The sequence below is a fragment of the Spermophilus citellus genome (genome assembly GCF_964194105.1).
Source record: "Spermophilus citellus genome assembly, chromosome: 4".
In the NCBI taxonomy this organism is placed as follows: Eukaryota; Metazoa; Chordata; class Mammalia; order Rodentia; family Sciuridae; genus Spermophilus; species Spermophilus citellus.
The window spans coordinates 72,328,255-72,350,383 of NC_138185.1; the positions used below are offsets into that span (position 1 = coordinate 72,328,255).

The 22,129-nt window shown below is 42.6% G+C and overlaps 1 protein-coding gene across 1 annotated transcript in view; it reads right to left on the reverse strand.

Moving 5' to 3' along the window:
- The window catches only part of ABHD17C (abhydrolase domain containing 17C, depalmitoylase), a 56,040-nt gene extending 34,215 nt beyond the window's left edge, over positions 1 to 21,825 (reverse strand). Inside the window, exon 1 of the mRNA XM_081290102.1 lies at positions 20,970 to 21,825. Coding sequence (XP_081146228.1) covers positions 20,970 to 21,553 — 584 coding nt within the window. The 5' untranslated portion in view covers positions 21,554 to 21,825. The remainder of the gene's footprint in view (positions 1 to 20,969) is intronic.
- Positions 21,826 to 22,129: the final 304 nt, after the last annotated feature.

Below are 22,129 nucleotides of genomic sequence, written 5' to 3' on the forward strand. Positions count from 1 at the left end.
AAACAATTGCCTCGAGGTGCTGCTAAGTACTAGAATAAGGAGGTACAGGGTTGCATCTGCTTTCATCCTAATCTTTATTTGACTTGTTATTTTACATAATATCTTTTTAGTAAAAATCAAATTCTTTCATTAAAATGCTACTCACCTCTCCTGCCACTTGCTACTGGCACTCTGGCCTACCTGGTGCCTACTGACATATCTTACTATATTTATGGAGGCATATTCTCCATGAAGGACACCATAATGACACTCTTTAAAAATAAAACAAGGGCAGTTGTTACGACCCTATACTCCACCAGTCATAACTAAAGAAGAAATGAAATGCAGGCATTATTCAGACTGATTGACAAAATTATTGTTTCTCTCCTCTATTCTGCCCTTTACAAATCAACTATGTCTCTTCAGCTCTAGGAAAATGACGCCACTTATTGAAAGGATGCCACCGCCCTCCAAGTCACCAGATGCTAATTTGCAGTAATTACATTTAAGACTCTCAACTAAAAATCAAGACGGAATATCAACAAGGTCGGTGGCAAGGAGATATTGATAGGCAAAGCATGGGGCTTCAAATTATGAGAAGACATTTAATATAGATAAATATTTTTCAAATCTTCAGATCTGGCTTAAAAAATTAAACCCTGAGCTAGAAACCTGATTTGGCAATAGTTCATGTCAGGAAGAACAAGTTGGGGGAGGTTTTATCACTGATCAGAAGTTGATGGAGAACTAGGGATGTAGCTCATAGGTAGAGCACTTATGCAGCATGAGCAAGGCCTTGGGTTCAACCCTCAGCACTGCAAAAAATAAGTCTGATGGAGCTGTTTCCAAGGCTATCATAAATGATGCTCTAGAGCAACCCTGCTTCCCTACCCTCACCTTCCTGACCACACCAGTGGACTTCTGCAGTATCTGATGACAGTGCTCCCAGACAATGATGTAGCTGGGTCAGCAGTGGCACCCTAACTTAGCAATGCTTGCGAAACCATTTCACTTTTTTGTTAGAACCATCTCAGAACTGTGTGGAGCACCTGAGTTCTGGGAAACCCAAGTGAAGGGAACACTCTAGGCTTCCTATGTGGTACAACCCTACTGCTTAAAGAAAAAGGGATCAGCTGCCAAATAAGAATTTTAGAACCAGTGTTTCAGTGCCTTTTGTTCTAATTTTATCAAATGAGTGGAAAATGGAATAATGAAAGTGCTAAAATTAATTACAACCTCAGGACTCACATGTTTATATGAGGCAAATATGAAAAGTATTTGATATACTGAGTTGTGTTTTTCCCCCTCTATTAATATGCTCACTGGCCTCTGTCTGATAGTGTAAGTCCAATTGAAAAAAAAAAAAAAAAAAGAACTTTTAAAGAACACATAGGAAAAACCAGGAATAAATGTCAGTTTAAAAACAATTTAAACATCAAGATATAATTAGAGACAATTTTTTTTTTTCCAATTTGGCTTGTTGGTGAATGAAATCTTCCCTAGAACATAGAAGTCTATAGTTCTGCTTGATCCATTATTTTCAGAAATGCATGTTGTGACAGTAACAGGCTGCCTGCTCTCCTTAGGCCTCATTAGCTGGTGAGTCGAGGCCATGGGAGGAACCGTTCTACGGTACTTGCCCTGACCAAACCATGCCTAAAGTATTCCAGTTTTCATAGGCCTGTCTCAGTAATGCACTAAACAAGATTGAGTTCAGAGGGGACCATCAAATGGTAAAGGTTCTGAAAATACCTCAAAGAATGGTCAAAAGAAACAGGGATTTTCAACCTGTAAAAGAGATGATTAAGTAAGTGAAGAATTTAATCTAATTCGGCCAACATTCAATGAGGTTCTGCTTTATGCTAGGTCCTGTGGAGAGTTCCAGTATCAACAAGATGCCACCTTTGCCCTTGTGGAGCTTACAGGACAGCAGTTTCCACACCTCACAGCAGTTAAATGAAATGGCAACCAAGAGTTGGAACCACTGAGAAAAAAAATTAAAAGACAGAAATGAGCTTAACAGAAGAAAAACTAAGAATGGTTGTTGACATTAGTTCAGCTATTCATTTTAAACAATATTTATTGAGCCTGAATGACAATCAACAATAAAGAAATTGTTGGCAAAGATAAATTCAGGGTTAGATGGTTAACTACCTGGGAATGGAAAGAGGCAGAGGGGTTGGAGGTGGGAAGAGCAAGCAATAGGACAGGAACCATATAATGAGGACAAATTATTTCATTTCCCTAGCATTTTGTTGTTGTTGCATATTTTTATTGGTGTTTTATGTGTAATAGTGAAATTCATTGTTACATACTCATATATGCACACAATAGAACAATATAATTTGGTCATTTCCCTAGTTTTTATCCAGAATAAAGGATCTGAGATAGCTAATACATCAACAAAACAAACATAAAAGCCAAACACACATAAACTGATAGAGGGCCACGAAATGTATAAAGAACCTAGGATTATGATCAAATTTTACACTTGAACTCTTTCTAAAAAAAGTTCAAGGAATTCCTGAGTCAAATCTGACTTAGACCAAATGAGCAAATCCTAGACTTCTGTATTTCATGCACTTGACAAACTGCCTTTCCCTCCCCTCAATAAAACAAGTAAATGCAAAGTAAAATATTTATAAAGACTATTTTAACGACGAGGAACAAAAGAGATTTTAAAAAAATCTCAGTATAATGGAGCTACTGCATACATCTGGCTTCAGGAAACTATTATTGTCTTTGCTTTTCCTATTTTGCTGTAGATGAGCAAAAAATATCTTCCTGTACTAAAGACTGGCATTAGGGATCCAATGGGTCAACGCTTAGGTCCCTTCTGAGGGCCATCTGACTACACTGTCACTGGATTCCCAGTGCAAGAGCAAAACCCTTAAAGTCCATTGATAAACAATGGACTTCACAGGACTATAAGACACAGCACATTTAACCATGCCTTTTAATATCTCTGGCTACAACTCAAGAAGATGAGACTTTGGTGGGCAGAGGGGAGGGATTTCATAATTTCCTTTACTGATGGTGTCTGAGTCCTGAAAGGTCCATCCTGCCAAGACACTGATGTTCTAGACAGGACTCTTGTGCCTCTGCTGCCAGAGTTCTCTCATTTTAGGGTATTTAAAAGGCCCGTTTCATCATTTCTTAGAAAGTATGAGAGATATATAGACTGCTAAGAAATCACGAAAAAAAGAAGCTTCCAACAAAGTCACAGGGATTTAGCTCACTTGCTGTCTGAGTGGTCTTGGGACAGAGTAGGTCAGGATTGCAAACTGGGATCAGGTTAATAGACCCTCACTGAAAAAAGCCATGCACCAGACTTCCGCACAGTTGGAGTGACTGTGTGTGTGACTCCAGGAAGCTGCCTGCAATGCTAAATCAAACTCTAGGAGATGATGAACCCCTCTTTTTAGTTATCCTCCAAGTTAAGTACACTGTAGGGGCTCCATAAAAAAAAATAGGTTTTAAAGATTTTAACTCCCCCCACGGCTGGGGATGTGGCTCAAGCGATAGCGCGCTCGCCTGGCATGCGTGTGGCCCGGGTTCGATCCTCAGCACCACATACCAACAAAGATGTTGTGTCCGCAGAGAACTAAAATAAATAAATAAATAAATAAATTCTCTCTCTCTCCCCCCCCCTTCCTCTCTCTTTAAAAAAAAAAAAAAAAAAAAGATTTTAACTCCCCCCAAAGAAAAAGATGCAATTCAGTCCTTGCTTAAATGATCAGGAATAAAACAGTGCTCTGGATTACTTAAAAGAGGTTACCTGACTCTCTAAACAGGAATAGTCAATAAGCAGAGGAGAGAATTAAAACACAAAAAGATCACACAGCAAAATTACACAGCTGGTCCATTTGGGTGCAACTGCTTTGTTTACAGGCTGACAAAGCAACAGAAAGCAAACTATAAGAGTGACTACCAGCCAGGTGTGGTGATGCACGCCTGTAATCCTAGGGGCTCAGGAGTATGAGGCTAACAAGTTCAAGGCCAGCCTCAGCAACATGAAGAGATCCTGTCTCAAAACAAATAATAAAAAAGGGCTGGGGATGTTAGCTCAGTTGTAGAACACCCCATATTCAATCCCCAGTGCCCCCCTCCCACCCCATACACAAGTGACCACCAATGGCAACAAATTGACTGAAGTAGCTTACACACTAGAAATGTTTAAAAGTCCAATGAAATACACTGAATCCTTATATTCAGTTAGACACCTAGGCTGAATCAACCACTTACTCTCCCTAAACTGCTGTCAACAGATTTATGAAATGAAAATAATACCATCTCACCAAACTTTCCCACAGAACTATTCTTCGGAACAATGACAGAGCGCATATGGAAGTGCTTTGAAGATTACAAACCCATTTAGAAACACAATGGCTCATTATTTTTCAAATTTTTTGAGGGCTATCTACTACTATAAACTCTTTCCCTCCTTCCTTTCAGATTTTTTTTTAATACCAGGGATTGAACTCAGGGGCACTCAACCACTGAGCCACATTCCTGGCCCTATTTTGTATTTTATTTAGAGACAGGGTCTCACTGAGTTGCCTGGACCCTTGCTTTTGCTGAGGCTGACTTTGAACTCACAATCCCCCTGCCTCAGCCTCCTGAGCCACTGGGATTACAGGCATGCGCCACAGCTCTTTTTAGATTTTTTAAAAATTGTTCTTATTAAACTTATATATAAGCACTTTACAAATAGTCACTTATTATAAATAAACCGTATTATATACACACTATAATTTCCCCATTTCACAAAAGAAAATGAAGCACGAGTAGAATTCAAACCCAGGCAGTTTGCTCTGTTGCCCTTGCTCTTAACCTCTGCACTTGGCCACCTACAGTCATCAAGATTCTGATCACCAGTCCTTAGCCACCTCCAGCTGTCAAACACACCTGCACAACAGTAGAGCAGTCAGAGCCACTCAATTCACCTGTTAAAAGGAATCCTAGTGACTATTTCACCAGAAAAGACATATTTCTTTTCTTCCTTTCAATTGATTTTCAAAGATTCAGGAGACATTTTGTCAGAATACAGTTAGACAATTGTACAGAACTCTGTAGGCGAAGGTCTCTCCAAGGATATTCAAAGTCATCTTTTTAAAATGCAAATTAAATTTGTGCGTCTGTGTGCGCGTCGCATGCTGAAGACTGTACCCAGTATTTAGCCCTGCACCTGACATATGCTGAGCACCTAATTTGTTGAAAGACTAAAATTTCTAATTTATTATCAGGCTCAGATCCTACAATTCTGGAAAAAGAAATCCAAAAATAGATTAAGTAACAATATTTATTAACAGCCCTGGTGTCTAAACATTTAATCATGTATTCTTCTTCATAAAAATGACTGCATGCTCTAGTGTGTGTGCACACCCACATGCGTAGTTTTTAAAACATTCCACAAAACCCATAAACTCTGAAGACAGACTGAAAAACAAAAAAATAAGCATAAATATAAGTTCTGATATTTTCTTTCTGCACCCAGTGCACAGTCTTTGATATATGGTATTAAATCTATTTAGTACTACCTCAGTCTTTTCGTATTGCAATCCATGCCCCAATCATGGTATAACACTGTTTCCACCACTCGAGAAGGAAGGCTTGCCCCTGTGCTGACTTAGCACCAGTCTGGGTTTAGGCATGGGTAGCAAAAAGGAATTGCTGGAAATTAGCCACAATTTCTGCATTTCAGTGTTTATACAGACATACACACACACACACACACACACACACACACACACACACGTCAGTAGTAGTGTCCCATGCCTGCAATCTCAGTTATTCAAGAAGCTCAGTCAGGAGGATCACAAGTTCAAGGCCAGACTTGACAACTTAGCAAGACCCTGATTTAAAATAAAAAATAAAAAGGTTCTGGATACCGCTCAGTGGTAGAGCACCCCTGGGTTCAATCTCCAGTATCAAAAACAAACAAAACAAAATAGACCCACACAAAGTAATAATAGATAGGATGAAGTATGAGTGGAGCTCGTCATGCTATGAGAATGGCAGAATGTTAAAAAAAACTGCTGAAGGGGCTGGGGCTCAGTGGCACAGTGCTTGCCTAGCATGGGTGAGGCACTGGGTTCGGGTTTGATCCTTAGCACCACATACAAAAATAAGCATATAAAATAAAGGCATGTTATCCATGTATAACTACAAAAATTAAAAAAAAAACTGCTGAAGATGAACACTGATATCGTGGGGTTTATTTTCATATTGTCTTTACTTTGCATATAACTTGGATTTTTCCATAATAAAATTTTGTTTTTAACAAGCAACACGGCAAGGTAAAAAGGAGTTTGTGGATCTCAGATTTTAGGAGATTAGGTCATATGCTGGCAGTCAGAGAAACTACAAACAGAAAATTCTTTTCTTTCTTTTTTTAATTAAAGCTTTAGGATTATAGTAGACAAACTCACATATACACATGGAAATCGATTTCAGTTCATGACCATCCCCTTTTCCCTCCCTCTTCTTTTCTCCCCCCCCCCCCCCAGTACTGGGGACTGAACCCAGGGGCGCTCTTACAGAGAGCAACATCCCCAGCCCTTTTTATTTAAGACAGGGTCTCACAAAGTTGCCAAGGCTGGCCTCAAACTTGCCATTCTCCCACCTCAATCTCCCTAGTGGCTGGGATTACAGGTGTTCACCACTGCACCCAACCAGAAACCCTCTTGTAAAATTTCTTTATTGTTAACTGACTTTAAATATACCCTAAATAATATCAACCACAACTACTTTTTCCAAATAATTAAACAAACAACAACAACAAAAAAAAACATTATTGAATGTGACAGTTAAGGATACCTCCTGACGACATGGGGTACTGCCCTGGTAGCAGGTGAACCTGCATACTCTCCTCTCACAAAGAAGACCAATGTCCTCCTCTCCTGTAAGTACTCTGGTCACCCTTCCTGAATGCTCCCATGGACAGGTAAGGTTTTTCTTAAAAAAGCAAGCTTTATTTTCCAGGAGGAAAGCAGGCATTTGAGAGATTGGATGGCAGGATGTGGCAAAGATCTCTCAGTTCCCTAGTCCTTATCACATGGGTAGGTTACACATTCATGTTCAACCCTGAAGAGAAATCTTAGCAGGAAGCTGAGTCTGTAACAGCTACGTGAGTGACACAGTGATGCCTACCCAGCCAAAATCAAAGAGGTTAAGACTCAGAATCTTGATTCTAAAAAAAGAAAGAGCTCTGAATACAAACAAGACCTTTCAACGACTCCACCCAGTCCTTCAACTAATACAAGAGGGCCTTTTCTGCAAGGAGAATGTACTTGGCTCTGGGTAAGTCTAGAATCAGCTTTGCCCTCAAGGAGATTACATTCTTAAAGATGAATCAGATATTGTTAAAACTAACCAAAGGACCAGGTGACAAGAACTAGAACAGAAGTATAACCAGAGCTACGGGAGCAGAGGAAGGGCAGCCAACCTTGCTGACAAGGCTCTGTCTGCATGGTGGACATGTGAATGGTACAGAGAATCCCCAGCCAGCACATGATGGCCAGAGAAGGCACTCCAGGTAAAGAGTACAGACCAGCCAAGGTATAATTTTTTTTCTTTCGGAAATACACAGGCAGCAGTTTTTCATTCTAAGTAGCACTTCTGAGAAAAGAGTTTCGATGGAATGGACAACTCCTAAGAGATTTAGACGCCTATTGTTTGGGGTGCTCATTTAATTAACTCTGCAGTTCTTTAGTAAATGTGAAGCCAAAAGGATAACTCAAAATAAGAAAAGAATGGATTACAGAAGATCCAGATGCTTGCAAAAAAAAAGTCCCCAAGAAACTCTTGTCCCATTTTCAGTTCAGAGAGGGAAACAGGGAAACAGGCAGGAGGCTTTATGCAAATTAAAATTGTAATCTTAGGCTGGGGCTATAGCTCAGTGGTAAAGTATTTGCCTCAGATGTGTGAGGCACTGGGCTCAATCCTCAGCACCACATAAAAATAAATAAAGATACTGTGTGTTCATCTACAACTAAAAAAAAAAAAATTTAAACTGTAATCTTACACAAAGATTTTTCAAAAAATAATAAAGTAGAAACCAGAAAACATGCAGTAAGGAAGAGATCTCTAAAAGACTGCTGGTCACCTTCTATTGAAAAATCACACTTGGGCTATGTAATCCTGTCACTCTCCTGGGTGCTTGAGATCACAGGGAAATCTGCCATCGCTCTCTAGGCACAGAGACTGACCAAAGAGCCACCACTTTGGGCCCACTGATACCAAGGAGCTCCCTCCTAATAAGAAAGAAACCTGTCATTCAATCATTCACAGGAGAACCCGATCCTCCAACCACTGGGCTCCTGGAGGTCAAATGGAAATGCTGATCACAGATGCCAGGGAACCAGATGAATGAATTCCATGAAGCTCCTACAGGTTGACTTTGGCAAGGACAAGGGCAGAAGCAGGTCTATCCCAGGCAAAACTGCCAATCATTTCAAGTTTGTTTTTGGTTTCATAGCTTTCCTTCTTTGAAGGGACAATTGCCAAATTTATCTCTAGCTCAGACCTCAATCCTGAACTATTATAGACTTAAATTTTATAATTTCTTCTACCTATCCACTTAAAGGTAGACATGGGCATCTCAAACTCCACAGATCCGAAGCCCTACTCCTGAACTATGCCCTGCCACTCCCAACCAGAGCCACTCACAGCACTCCCCGTCTCAATAAACAGCAAGCCACCTTTTCTGCGGCTCAAGACAACATCTTTGCAGTCATCCTTGATGTCTCCTTTTCCCATTTTGCATCAGTATTATTGTATGTTCTCCCTTTAAGATGCACCCACAACTAAAGTATTTTTTACCACTGTTGCTACCCACCCCTGGTCCGCCACCATTATCTCTCACCTAACATACTGCAGTCAATTTTAAATGGTCTCCTTTCTTCCTCCAGAGGCACACCAGCCCTTCTAATTTATCATGTACACAATATGGAGTGATCCTTTTGAAACCTAAGTCAAATCATGTCTTTTCACTTCCCAATGTCCTCCCAGGGCGCCCATTTCCTTTTGTAAGAGACAAAGTCTTTGCAATGATTGGTAAGACTGTAGGTAGCAACCTCCCTCAGTTACTCTCAGTCCTCTTCTGTTATCTTCCTAACCTCTGCACCCCTTATTTGCCCTGCTCTGGCCACCCTGGTTTCCTTATGTTCTTTGAAACTGTAAACCATACTCCACCCCAGGACCTTTGTCTCTCAGCCCTTTCCTACACATAGCTAGGCTCTCACTGCTTTGAAATAAGTATCCTTCTCTTGATGAAGCAAATCTTGACCATCCTTTTAAACTACAGTGCACAGGCTAAACCCCTCTCCAGTGCCCCCTGTTCTGTTTTTCTGCATCACTTGCCATGTTCTAAGAAACTACCATTTACATAAAAATTATTAATGATTCATCTGTCATCAGCATTTGTGAATGGAAACTTTGCAAGAACAGTAATTGTTTGTCTGTTTTATTTTGGAAGACAGCTGGCCTATAGAGGACAACTGATTCATTTGTTAATAAATAGAACCAACAGATGAGGTGAGTCAAAGGTTTTGGGAATTCAAAATCCTGGAAGTAGAGCGTTCCAGGTAATCACAAAGGGTGGCCACAGGTATGGACTATGGAGTGGTGCAGAGTGAAGGAGGAAAATAATGAGGGAGAGGGCAAAGACAGCAAGGCAGAGTTGCTGAATAGCATCTCTATATCCCAGAATACTTAAATTGCACAGGATAACAGCAGAAGGTGGAGTGACAAAGAAAATTGTGATCCAGTTGTACAAATCTTTGAGGAATATGCAACCATATCCTAGAGAACAAGAGCTACAAACAGCTTTTAAAGAAACTGTATATTTATAATATCCATATGTTTATAAAAGCAGATATTTACTTCAAAATAAAATTTAAAAAGCCCTGAATTATGGACTACCAGTTTTACAATGCGTGCCATTACTCCACGGAAGGAGAATTACAGCAAATTTCAGACAGGGGGTAATATACAACCCTGAGTCACCATATGAGGTATTCTAAATGCCTCCCTCAAGAGCTTACATGTCCCAGGGCTCCTAAAATACAGAGGAACTGACCTTTACATGGGGCCTGCTGGTTTAAAATGGTTTACTCTAGGCCTGCTTCACCCATTCTCTAGTAGCCTTTATGGATGGAGCCTAGTTTGTTTGGTTTTTTTTGTACTGGGAATTGAACCCAGGTGTACTCAATCACTAAGCCACATCCCCAACCCTTTTTCATTCTGAGACAGGATCTAGCCAAGTGGCTTAGGGCCTCACCCAGCATCTATTTTAACAAGTATCCCCCTCCCCAGATAATTCCAACCCTGAAGTTTGTGAGCTCTGTGGCTATCAACTTATTCATTTGTTTACTCAACAAGTTTTCAAGGAGTGCTCCTCTTGTGCCAGGCTTTATACTTTCAGGAGCTGAGAAGAAGAAGACAGCAATGGCAGTCAAGAGACCTAAGCCTGCCCCCAGGGCTGGGGGCCCACTTGGAGAAGAATGGGGGAAATTGGGAAGGCCTAGATCAAAGGAAGAAGGTAGGGGGGGAAAGAAAACATTCAAAGGAAAAACCATAGAAACTTGGGGCTATTCGGGTGTGTGAATGAAGGAGGGAAGGTACCAGGAGCCCTCTAACTTGGAGCCTGAATAAATGGAAGTGAGCACACTAATGGTCAAAACAGTGAAAGCTGTGTTGACAGTACACTGAACCCACAGTGTGGCAGGACTGCCCAGTGGACATGGTCCAGAGATGCACAGACTCTTCAGACTATAAGCTACCACTGAGCTTCAGGGACAGAGAAGTCCCCTGAATACAGATGACAGCCCAAACTATTTTATCCCTCCCTGTAATTTTATTTCTAGCTTGATACATTCCTAATCTATATTTATAGGATTTTATTGACGTTTTTAGTAGGAAAAACTATTTTATTCCAATTAACTATATGACAGCACATATTACTTTTGTAACTTATTTATTGCACCCAGCCTATTTATATAATATAAAATGTGCTTAGAAGTGATTAGCCTGTGAATAGTCCTTTCCTAACAGATATGTTAAAACTAAAATAGAACAAGTTTTACAAAGTTTTAAGGACAACAGTAATAGTTCAGCATCATGGTAATCCACTGAGTCTGAAATATCCTTGAGTAATTTATGATAATACAAACAAATCAAATATTTAAGGTCAACCAGCACACAAAAAGCTTGTTCTGGCACCACAGACCTTTGCAGTCAACATAATTATTATTGCACAGGTTGTTATGTCCATGACAATCACTAAAGACAGCTCTGGATAAGCTGGACTATCTTGATTACCAACCATAATGATGAGGTTCTAGCCAGTAGAGTTATATTTAATGTCTAGAAGTTCACTCTCTGTGGATATATTCTGAATGAGCTTACTTCATACACACAACCCACACACTGAATAACTGCCCAGATTTTGTTAAAACCATTTAAAAATGTAAAATGAAGAAAACAAATGAATAATGCATATTGGGGGTTCTTTGTGTTCCTTTTTTCTTTGAAAATGTGCACAGTATTCTGACAACAAGAAGTTCTGGGGACGGGCTTTTCTCAGTGATTCAGCAAGTAAATGATACCTAACAGTTAACTACTAGACTCAGCCCTGGATCTGAATGACCTAGACTTCCTGGAAACAGAGGTTTCCAATTTCACCATGGTGCCATGGTCCTTTAACACTTTAAAGTGAATCAATAATGTGGAAGTTATCAATGAGCTCCATTACAGAGTCTTGAAAACTCCACTTGAATCTAAGGTGTAAGGCATTATGGGAGCATTCATATTTTAAAAGCAGGTCTGCTGGCCCTCTTTGGGAAAAGAGGACAGACAGCTCTATCTGATTAAGGCTGCCCCATTAGTAAAGAGCAACCAGAATGTTCTGGTGCAGAGGAGACAGAGTTTCACTTCCAGTCCTTGCCACTCCTGACCCCATGATGAAGAAGCCTCTGGTTCCTGTTCCAATCCCATAGCTAAGCCTGGACACAAAGGGGAGGGAGCAGGTGCAGAATGGTTTGCAAAGTAATGGCAAGTGTTGGATTACAGGTAGGGTTTCCTCTCCTTTAAAGATCTCCTTTGGGGATATAAACACCTTGGGAGATGAAGTGCTATCAGATTTAAAATACTAATGTAATCAATCCCCAAAGCTTTCGAGGACACAAGCAACTGAATTCAAAGAACTTCTTTCTCCTTAGCTGTAAATGAAACCAAAACATCTTTACTGTTCCTCTATGTGCACACCCATTCAGCCAGCCTTGACCTAGCTGTTTCTACCTACAAACAATAGGGAAAGAAGCAAAATCTACAGCTTGGCTCCTCTCCTTATGACCTAGCGTCTGGTTTTCAGCTTGATCTGAGCATCTGGTTATTACTGCTCCAACAGTGTGAGCAAAAATTCTAACACAACAAGCCATTCATTGAGCCCTTACTGTGTGGAAGGCAACATTGTTAAGCACCTGACATGAAATGTCTGTACCAAGATTATTATTGCTTTATCATTATTTTTATTATCTTAACTAAGGTCTGAAAAGGTTAGGAGACTTGCCTGATGAGACAAGCAACTAATAAAGCAGCACGGGCAGGACCTAAACCCAAGTTTGTCTATCTAAATCCTTTGCCCTTCACTACAAAATACATCACAGAGAGTAAGAACTGCAGGGAATGTTCCTCCCCAGGTTACCCTTGAAATGACCTTGCCTGGGTTACCAGTTATAGTCGGAAACCAGTTCCAGCTGTAAATCACCTAAATGAAGAAATAAATCATTAAGTCATATCACACCCTGGATCTTTAAGCTGAGTCACACAGAGATCCATTTGCACTGTGCAGTTTCAGCCTTTGGCCCTCTCTTGCATTTTTTTTTTTAATGGTTGTAGATGGACAGCATGTCTTTATTTTATTTATTTTTTTATGTGATGTTGAGGATAGAACCCAATGCTAGGCAAGTGTTCTGCCAATGAACTACAGCCTCAGCCCCTTTCTTGCTTGCATTCTTTATCCAATGTCTGACCTGTCCTCCCTGCCCCACAGGCTGTTCAGAATTGTGTCCACACCACAGGCCATTTTTGGCAGTCCATGGTGGACAGTGCATGTGTGGTAGGATAGGAGAAGAGGCACCAAAAGGCAAGAGACCTATTTTGCTACAGCCTTGGCTCCCAGTTTTCCAATGCGTGCCTACACATGTGGTCACAAAAGGGCAATGACGTCACTGTTCTAGTGACCTGGTTTAAAGAATTAATTGTGGTCTATTCTTCAAGGTTGAAGCTCTCCTTTCAGAAGGAACTTTGTGTCATATTATAGGAGCTGAATGGCAAGCAGAGCCAATTCCTACAGCCCACTACCTCCTCAGAGGAAGTAATGTGACTACAGAAAGGCCAGAGTAGCAGAGACATCTAGACATTCTCACCTGGCCCTGGCTCCTGACCAACTTGCCATGCTTCTTTAGACTGCTCTAGCACCAGCTATCACTAACCTGGAGGTACAAAGGGGTGAACCAAGGAAGGGTACCAAGCACGAAGGAAGCCAGCTCTGCGGCCACCAAGTCAGAGGGAAGTCAGATGGCGGGGCTCAGCAATATAGAGGCTTGTCTGTGGAAAGAGCAAGGGGACAGGCAGGCAGAGAAAAGGACTTGAGAAACACCAAGCCAGTGCAGGCAGAGGAAGCTGGAGAGAGAGGTGAAGGGCTTCCAGGATCCCAGCTGCACTGCCTTGTGAGTCTCTGGGGACACTCACAAATACAAACATATATTTCTTTTCAACTACTGCCTCCTCATATGGTTTATTCTAGAGTGATCCTGTCCACCAAAGATCTTTAACAGCCTCTTTTCTTCCACTCTTAACCAGTTATAATGGGGGCCAACTTTTGTACACCAGCATTTGGATGTTTCTAAATTTGTGTATTTCAATTCTGGCTACACACACACACACACACACACACACACACACACACACACATCACATCACAAACTTAAAAAAAAATAACCTGGGGGTGCTGGGGTTGTGGCTCAGTGGTAGAGTACTTGCTTAGCACACGTGAGGCACTGAGTTCAATCCTCAGCACCACATAAAAATAAAGATATTGCGTTCACCTACAACTAAAACATACATTTAAAAAAAAAAATTAACCTGGAAAATTGTAAAGAAAAGCCAGGGATGAGATCCACTGAACCAGATGAAATCTACCAAGTTTCCCAGTGTGGTCAAGAAAAGCAAATTCAACCATTTACAATGATGCATACCAGTAGTTGCGGCTACCATGGAGGATGAGGCAGGAGGATTGCAGTTTCAAAGCCTACCTGGCCAACTTAGTGAGACCCTGCCTCAAAATACAAAAGGACAGGGATGTAGCTCAGTGGTAGAGTGCCCCTGGGTTCCATCCCAGTAAACCTCTCAACAGATACACAAGCAAATTCAAAAGCACTAAGAGCATCTCTTGAAAGTTACAAAATATAAACCTACAGAAGGCACCTCAAAATTCCTGTAGTTGGGTTACATTTCATTGTCCCATGTTTTAAAACAATGGAATAGTCAGGCATAGCAGCGGCTTGAGAGGTTGAGGCAGGAGGACTGCAAGTTCAAAGTCAGCCTCAGCAACTTACTGAAGCTCAAAGCAACTCCGCGAGACCCTATCTCAAAATAAAAAATAAAAAGGGCTAGGTTAAATCCTTGGTATCTGCAACCCCCCGCCCCAAAAAATATAATGGAATGTGGACACCAAAAGTGTCAAATGTTTCATTGAAGATGATCTGAATGTCTGTTCCTCCCAAACTCATACTGAAATAAAATTCCCGTTTTTACAGGAGTAAAAAGTATGACTATGAAGAGGGGATTAGGTCACAACAGCTCCACCATCACAAATAGACTATGCCTCACTGCACAGTGGGTTCACTATTTAAGGGCAAGTCTGGTCCCCTCTTTGTATGGATGGGTGAATCTTTCCTGCAGTCCCTTCCCCTCTCTGCTTCTGACACCATTACGAAGGGAGCAATGCTCTGCACTCTTTCACTGGGCCCTTCCAACATGATGTTCTGCCTCACCTTGGACCTAGAGCGATGGAGTCAGCCAAAAAAAGATTAAACCTCTGAAACAGTGAGCTTCAAATAAACTTTTCCTCCTCTAAATGGTTCATATTGAGTATTTTGGTTACAGTGACACAAAACCTGACTAAACCACCTATAAACAAATCACCCTGTTATCCAAATAACAATCTCCTATGTTTTTCTGTGTTGAGATTTTGGATTCCTATACAACAGGATCTTAAAGGGGAACAGATGTGTAATTTCAATATGAGCCTAAGCAAAAGTCTGCATAGCGTAAAGTTACTACCAAAGGGAACCACGCAATCCCTCAAGTCGGGCTTTGAAATCTTAAATGGGATTATCAATGCTGGCCAGAGCCAAGTAGTTACTCAATTTGGAGGGTGAGGAGGGAAAGCAGCAGAAGGGAGTGAATGACCTTAAAGGTAAGGTCTAAGTAATCACAGGACAGTATGATGTAATTTACTTCTGCAAAGGAAAAGAAAATGCTTTCTCCACCAATTAGAGATTTAAGAGTAAGTTTTAGTCGAAACAGTCTCCAAGAGTTCCCTAAATAAAAGCAAATGTGCTTAAAAGAGAACACATCAAAGAGTTATTGCCCATTAACACAGAAAATGGAAGTGTTTTTCAGATCTTTCTCAACTGGATTACTGGCTAAAAGTACAGTCCCTCAAAATAGAACCATGAGTGAGTTTTGGTGGGATGGAGGCAGAAGCTCAGATTCTGGTACTGCTAACAGAAACAAAATCTGCATGATGGCAGAGTAAGGGGAGCCTGAAGAACCAGGAAGGAAGAGAAGAAAGGTCCAAGAGAAGGAAGGGCTCTGAGCTGACCCCCAAACATACGTGACCTACTTTTGTTTTGTTTTGATAGAGGGGATTGAACTCAGAAGCACTCTACCACTGAGCTATATACACACTTTTTATTTTTTATTTTGTGATAGGGTCTCACTAAGTGCCAAGGCTAGCTTCGAACTTGTGATTTTCCTGCTTCAGCCTTCTGAGTCACTGGGATTACAGGTGTGCACCACTGTGCCCAGCCCTAGTTACATATCCTCAGGTCTGTTCTTAGGAAAAATCATCTTCTTCCTAATAGGATATTCTCATATTGATGCCTAGAAATGCAAACCAACATTCTGCCAGTCACTCCTCCATATCTTCAAGTTCTGTATCTGCAGATTCAACCAGCCAAGGATCAAAAAGATTTGAAAAACAAAAACTGTATATGTACTGAACACAGATATACTTTTTTTTGGTCATCATTCCCTAAACAATATAGTACAACAACTATTTATGTAGCCTTTACACTGCATTAGGTGTTATGAGTTATCTAGAGGTGATTCAAGTATGTGTAAGGATGCCCACAGATTATATGCAAACACTGTACTATTTAATACTAGGGACTTGAGCATCTGTGGATTTTGATATACACAAAGTGTCCTGGAAATAACTTTCTGTGGATACTAAGGAATATATTTCCTTTTTACAGATATCATTGTGCTTTCATCTTATATCAAATAGTACTTATAACATGTTCTGTTTTTCTTGGCTCTGATCAGTCTAAGTCAAGTAGAAATCCTAGGCTCTCTTCCTTTAATGGCCCCAGAGTATTCCCTCTGAGAAAACTGAGAACAAAGAAGCTATGCCATTATGTCAAGGAAAGGCAAGTTTTGGTACTCTCAGGGCAATTCCACCCTGAGAGTGGCAACAATAAACACCATTCACAATCAACAGAGGTGCTTCCAAGGACCCCAACACCCCTGGCCACTACAGTCTTCTGGGGACATGGATTCCCCAGTCACGGACCCTGTGAATCACAGACATCAAAGTTATAAAACAGCTAACCATGTATGTGTTAAAAATGCTTCTATTCTGTCCTCTCATGAAAGGAGGGAAGGAAAGAAGGAAAGGTGGTGGGGAGAAAGAGTCAGGATTAATGATACTCAAAGAGAACCTCCAGTGTCTGAAATAAGTGTATTTAGTGGTTAATGGTCCATTGGTCAAATGAATAAAATAATGAAATATTAACTCTTTTGTAATTTGCTTTTTGCACCTAGGCACAAAGTCTTTTATTTATCTTCCTCTCTGGGCATTTGTTTTCTCTCTGCCTTCACAGTCTTTGGCAACTGTATCAAATAGAAGTTTCAAAGATGACTTCTGTGTTACTGGTAAACACCAATAACAAACTAAATCACAAATGCCCCACTCTTCTGTTTCTCCTGATTAAAATGTCTCAGCTCAAACCCTCTCTGCCTGCTTTACACCTCATTCTTTGGATTGTTTGCTTATTTGGGTTTATACTTTCAAACCAGCTTGATTCCTTCCCACTTGAATCACAGTCCCACTTCTGCACAGTCTACAACTGCTGAGGTCCAGGAAGATATCCTCAAAGGTTGTGCATCGAGGGAGCTGAACCCAGGTGTTCTTCCACTGACCTACACAGATTAATCACTTTACTTCCCTGACTCACAGGTTTCAGTAAGAAGTCCTGAATTTTACAGTGCCCTTTCCACAAACACCTGTAAGTGATTTTAATTCATGCCCTCAATTGTTTGCCATTCACAACATACTTACAAAGTCCATCAATATAACACAAATGTAAAACATGTCCTAATCTTGGCACTTTCCATCATGCTTAGATTTAGTTGCCCCTCCTTCCTGTTCCACACCAACTTTCCTTCTTCTATACTGAGTCCACACTTCTCCTGCCTCTTTCAACCCCCCACCTCTCTTTCTACGCCCTTCTCAGTAATGGTATGAATCCTTAAAATAACCATCTACTGGTCAAGGAGCAAATCATCTTTCTTGCCTCATGAAACCCTTATTGTAAATTACTTGCACACCTTAATCTTAACCTTCTTCTGAGGGGACTCATTCATTGCTTTGTGCATCCACGTGGGGACTGCACACTGAAAAGCATTCATGTTTCAAGTTCTTCACTCAGGGCTGCGCAACTCACTAAACATGACAGGAGACCTCACAGACAGGTAGTGGATAGAAGACGAGGAGCAAGATAAGTGAAGGGTTCCTGCTGCTCTCTTTCTTCAGATTATGAGACTGATGGCTTACCTAATGCGATAGCAAGGCACCTGCTGCTCTGTTCTTCAATGCTGACACTTCAGTGTTACATGAACACCAAGATAATGGACCAAAGTGGATCATACCTCAGGCTAATACATTTGTACCCCTTTTTGTCTATGGTTGTATGTACGGATATTAAACTCTAGAAGTAAAACAGGATTCAACTCTTTGCAATTTAAAAAATGTTAAACATTTAAGAAAAATTAAATGTTTCCCATTTGTTGATAGGGTAACCATCACATGCAATTCATTGAACAAATATTTAATGAATGCCTTTTATTTAAAAGCACTTTTGCCAGTTGCTGGGAACACAGAAAACAAGATAGAATCCCTTTCCTTAAGAACTCTGAATTGAGTGGGGATTCAATTAAGTAACAGAAGTAACAACACTGTTGTAAGTGCAAGCACAGGGAATACATGTAGGGTCCAGTCAGGGTGCAGTAGTCTCAGCATAAGGTCATATTCAAAGGGCTAGATATAAGCAAGGGACTCAGCCTGATTCTATGGGGGCTGCACAACACAGTCCTGCTGGGGATATAATCTAAGGACAGAGATAAAGATAACTCAGGATAAGGCAAGCTCTCCAATCAGTGTTCTGAACAATACCAGAACCAGGAGATCAGAGCTCCACAGAAAAGAAGGGGGTTCAAGAGGAGGCGGGGTCCTTACCATGGACACATGGTATGGAAGGTATTCTTGCCAAAATACCTGAACAGAGCTATAAAAAGACAGCAATGGTCAGATTACAGAAGAAAAATCATAGGAAACAAAAAGAGAGGAAAGACTCAGGAAGGCAGTTTGGGATGCCTAAGCTTCATAGAACAACTCTGTCACATATATGTAAAATATATTACTACAAGGTACAGTGTAAAGAATTCTAAACTAGTAGCCAAGAGACCTACTGCTGGTAAGATTATCATTCTTTCAAATGAAGTGGGTGGACAAGAGCAGGATCCATGCATGAGCTGGGAAATCCATCTAACAGCTTACAACTAGCATTCATTTTCTTTACTTTCTTAAGTGAAATAAAACAGAACACAACACATTCTGCTAATGTGAATCACTCATAAGGAAAAACATTGTTTTGTGAAACATTCACTTTAAATATGTAGCACAGTGCTTGATCAAGATGTAAAACAAGTTTTTTAACTGTAGGATCCAAAGTCTGAAAAGAACTAGACCAGAGAACTTGTAAGTTTTCTTCAAATTCTAAGATTCTCACTTATAGCCACTAAATTCTAACCTATTTCAGTTGAGAATCACAAGCAAAATTTGGAAATATCAGAGAGCAAAGTTTGGGAATACCATCAGATAATTCAAATCCAAAACTAAAGATGACAGAAGACTTCAGGAAGTTAACTATGCCTTACAGATGAGGCAACTCAGACACACCTACTTGCTCAGGGCAAGGGTTCTTTCGAAAATCTTTCATTTTAATGCTACAGAAACTTTTGAATAACATACTCAAAGTAGAATTTTTATGTTTTACTTAAAAAAGATCTAATGCCAACCAACCTTACATTTTAATACCTATTCCAATGGCAAATTCTAGCAATCTGCACATACTTTTGAAACCCTTTCCTAAACAGGTGGCTTTTAACTACTTGTGGATTCTGACTCGATACATGAGCATATGATACATTCTCATTTGCCTAAACCAATTTCCAAAAGCTATATACTCTAAATGAAGACATCCCATCAGGACTTCAGAACATGAACAAGCCAGTACTTCTCTGTTGGACAAGCCATTTCCCAGAAAGGCAATGGGTAATTTATGAACCTATGTATAAACACAAATGGAAACAAAATCATTAACACTGGCCATGCTTATGGGTTGAACAAACAAGCTTTAGATAAGAACTATAAAAAGGTCTACAGCAACACAGTGCCTATTGTGCTTATTCTGAGGACTCTTTCCTCTGAAGAAAACCAACCTCTGCATAGACATGACCTCAAGTATCTTCACCAATTACTGCTGAGGTAGGTGATAAAGGTGACTGACATCTAAACTGGAGCACAAGCAGGTGACCTGATTTGGCCACAAAACTCAGGTTTTTGCTTGTGTTACCAGGTCTAGCCCCTAAATCATGAACCCAGATTGTGCCTGATACATAAAAAGGCCCTCAATAAATACTTTCCAGTCCTTCCATGAGTACTAATTCAAGGTCAAGACATTCCCTACCCCTGTATGATTCAAACTCATCCTGGACTGTTTACTGAGGCTCTATGAAAGGTGCCAGGTCACCAGCTAACTTCCTGTCCAAACAGTGCCAGCTACTCTGCTCCACTGGGAGGCAAACTCTTCATACCATCCGACCCTCCAACTGTCTGCAATGCTGCCCAGGCTTTGCTCCAAGGGCACTTTACAATCAGAAAGTCTTCGAGGCCATCCCATCTGGCCTCCTGTTTCACGCGGCCGAAACAGAGGTCTAGAGACTTATGTCTTGCCCAAGGTCACTTCTGCCTAAGGACCTTCAGTCTTGATGGCCAGCTCATACAAACTAAGCACGAAACAAGTTGGTTCTCTTTGCCCAGTACTTACACATCCCCACGCCGCCACTTGCGGTGGCCAGAGCCACAAAAGACCCAGCCCCAAGACCTGCGGCACCTGGGCGTGCTAAAGCGGCACAGCGCCGGGATCTAAGCTCTCCAGCAACCCGAGGGCTGGCAGGTTTGAAAGAGGGTGAAAACAGGACAGGAGTGGGGACGAAATGCGAATCCTCAGCCACCTGGGGTTCTCTACTCGCCCCAGTCGGAGAGGAGAGGCCCCTCTCCCTGAAGACCGCCGAGGAGACCCCCACCCGCCAGTCTACAGCTGCAAGCCGGGCCTGGTGACCCCCGCAAGGCTCACCGGGTGCGCAGCGCCTGCCACGCGGCATCGATGTCGGCGTAGAGGTTCTTCTCGGAGGGTTTGCCTGAGCTGACGCCGTAGCCCGAGTAGTCGTAGGAGAAAATGTTGCAGTTGATGCGCGAGCCGAGGCCGATGTAGAAGCTGCACATCTGGCCCAGGTCCACGGCGTTGCCGTGAGAGAAAAGCAGCGTGTAGCGGCTGGAGGGCGCGCAGCGTACGAACATGCAGCCGAGCCGGTTGTCCCGGGCGGTACGCGAGAAGAAGACCTCGACGGCGTCCAGCTCGCGCTGCGAGTACTGCCAGTCGGCGCGCTCGCTCAGGTGCAGGCTGCACGCGCCGGGCCCCGCGCCCGCGCCCTCCTCAGGCTGCTGCGGCGCCGGCTGGGCCGCAGCTGCCGGAGCCGGAGCGGGGGCCGTGGAGGGCGCGCCGGGGCCGCGCTGCTCGGGCGCCAGGACAGTGTAGGTGGGCTCGGGCGGCAGGAAGGCCAGCTTGGCGGCGATGCGGCTCGGGCAGGGCGGGCAGCAGAAGAGCCAGCACAGCTCTCCCAGCGAGAAGCCGTTCATCCTGGGGCCTGGCTCAGGCATCCGGGCGGCCTGGCGCCCGCCGGCGACCCGGCTGGCTGGTGGCTGACGGGGAGGAGGGAGCGCGCGGGCGCGACAAGGAGGGCGGCTGCGGCCCGCCCGCGGCGGGAGGGAGGAGCGGGAGGGCGGGTCAGCGGCTGCCCCGCGGCCCGGGCGACGCGCGGGCGGCCGGGGCCCGCGCGCGGCACACAAAGCCGGCGGCGGCCAGGGCCGGCTGTGCGCGCCGCCCGCGCTCCCGCACGCCCGCCGCCGCTTCCGGGTTACCGCGCCGCGGCGCCCCCGCGGGACGCGCAGGGCGGCTTCTGGGGCGGGGCTCCCCGCTACCCGCCTTGGGCAGCCGTGCTGGGCGCGGGCGCCTGCTTTCCCGGGCCTGGAGAGCGCGTCCTCGTGCCTCGTGCTGGGGCGCTACTCCGGAGAGCTGGGCAGCTGGGCTGATACTGGGAACGGACTGGGAGGGGGACACAGGCGTCACTCTTGAGTGAGTGTTCCCCTCACTCCCCTCCCCTTGGTATTTCCTTACCCAAATCCAAGTTTTTGTGTGGAATGGTGGTTCTTGGGAATCTATTGAAAAGAAAATTA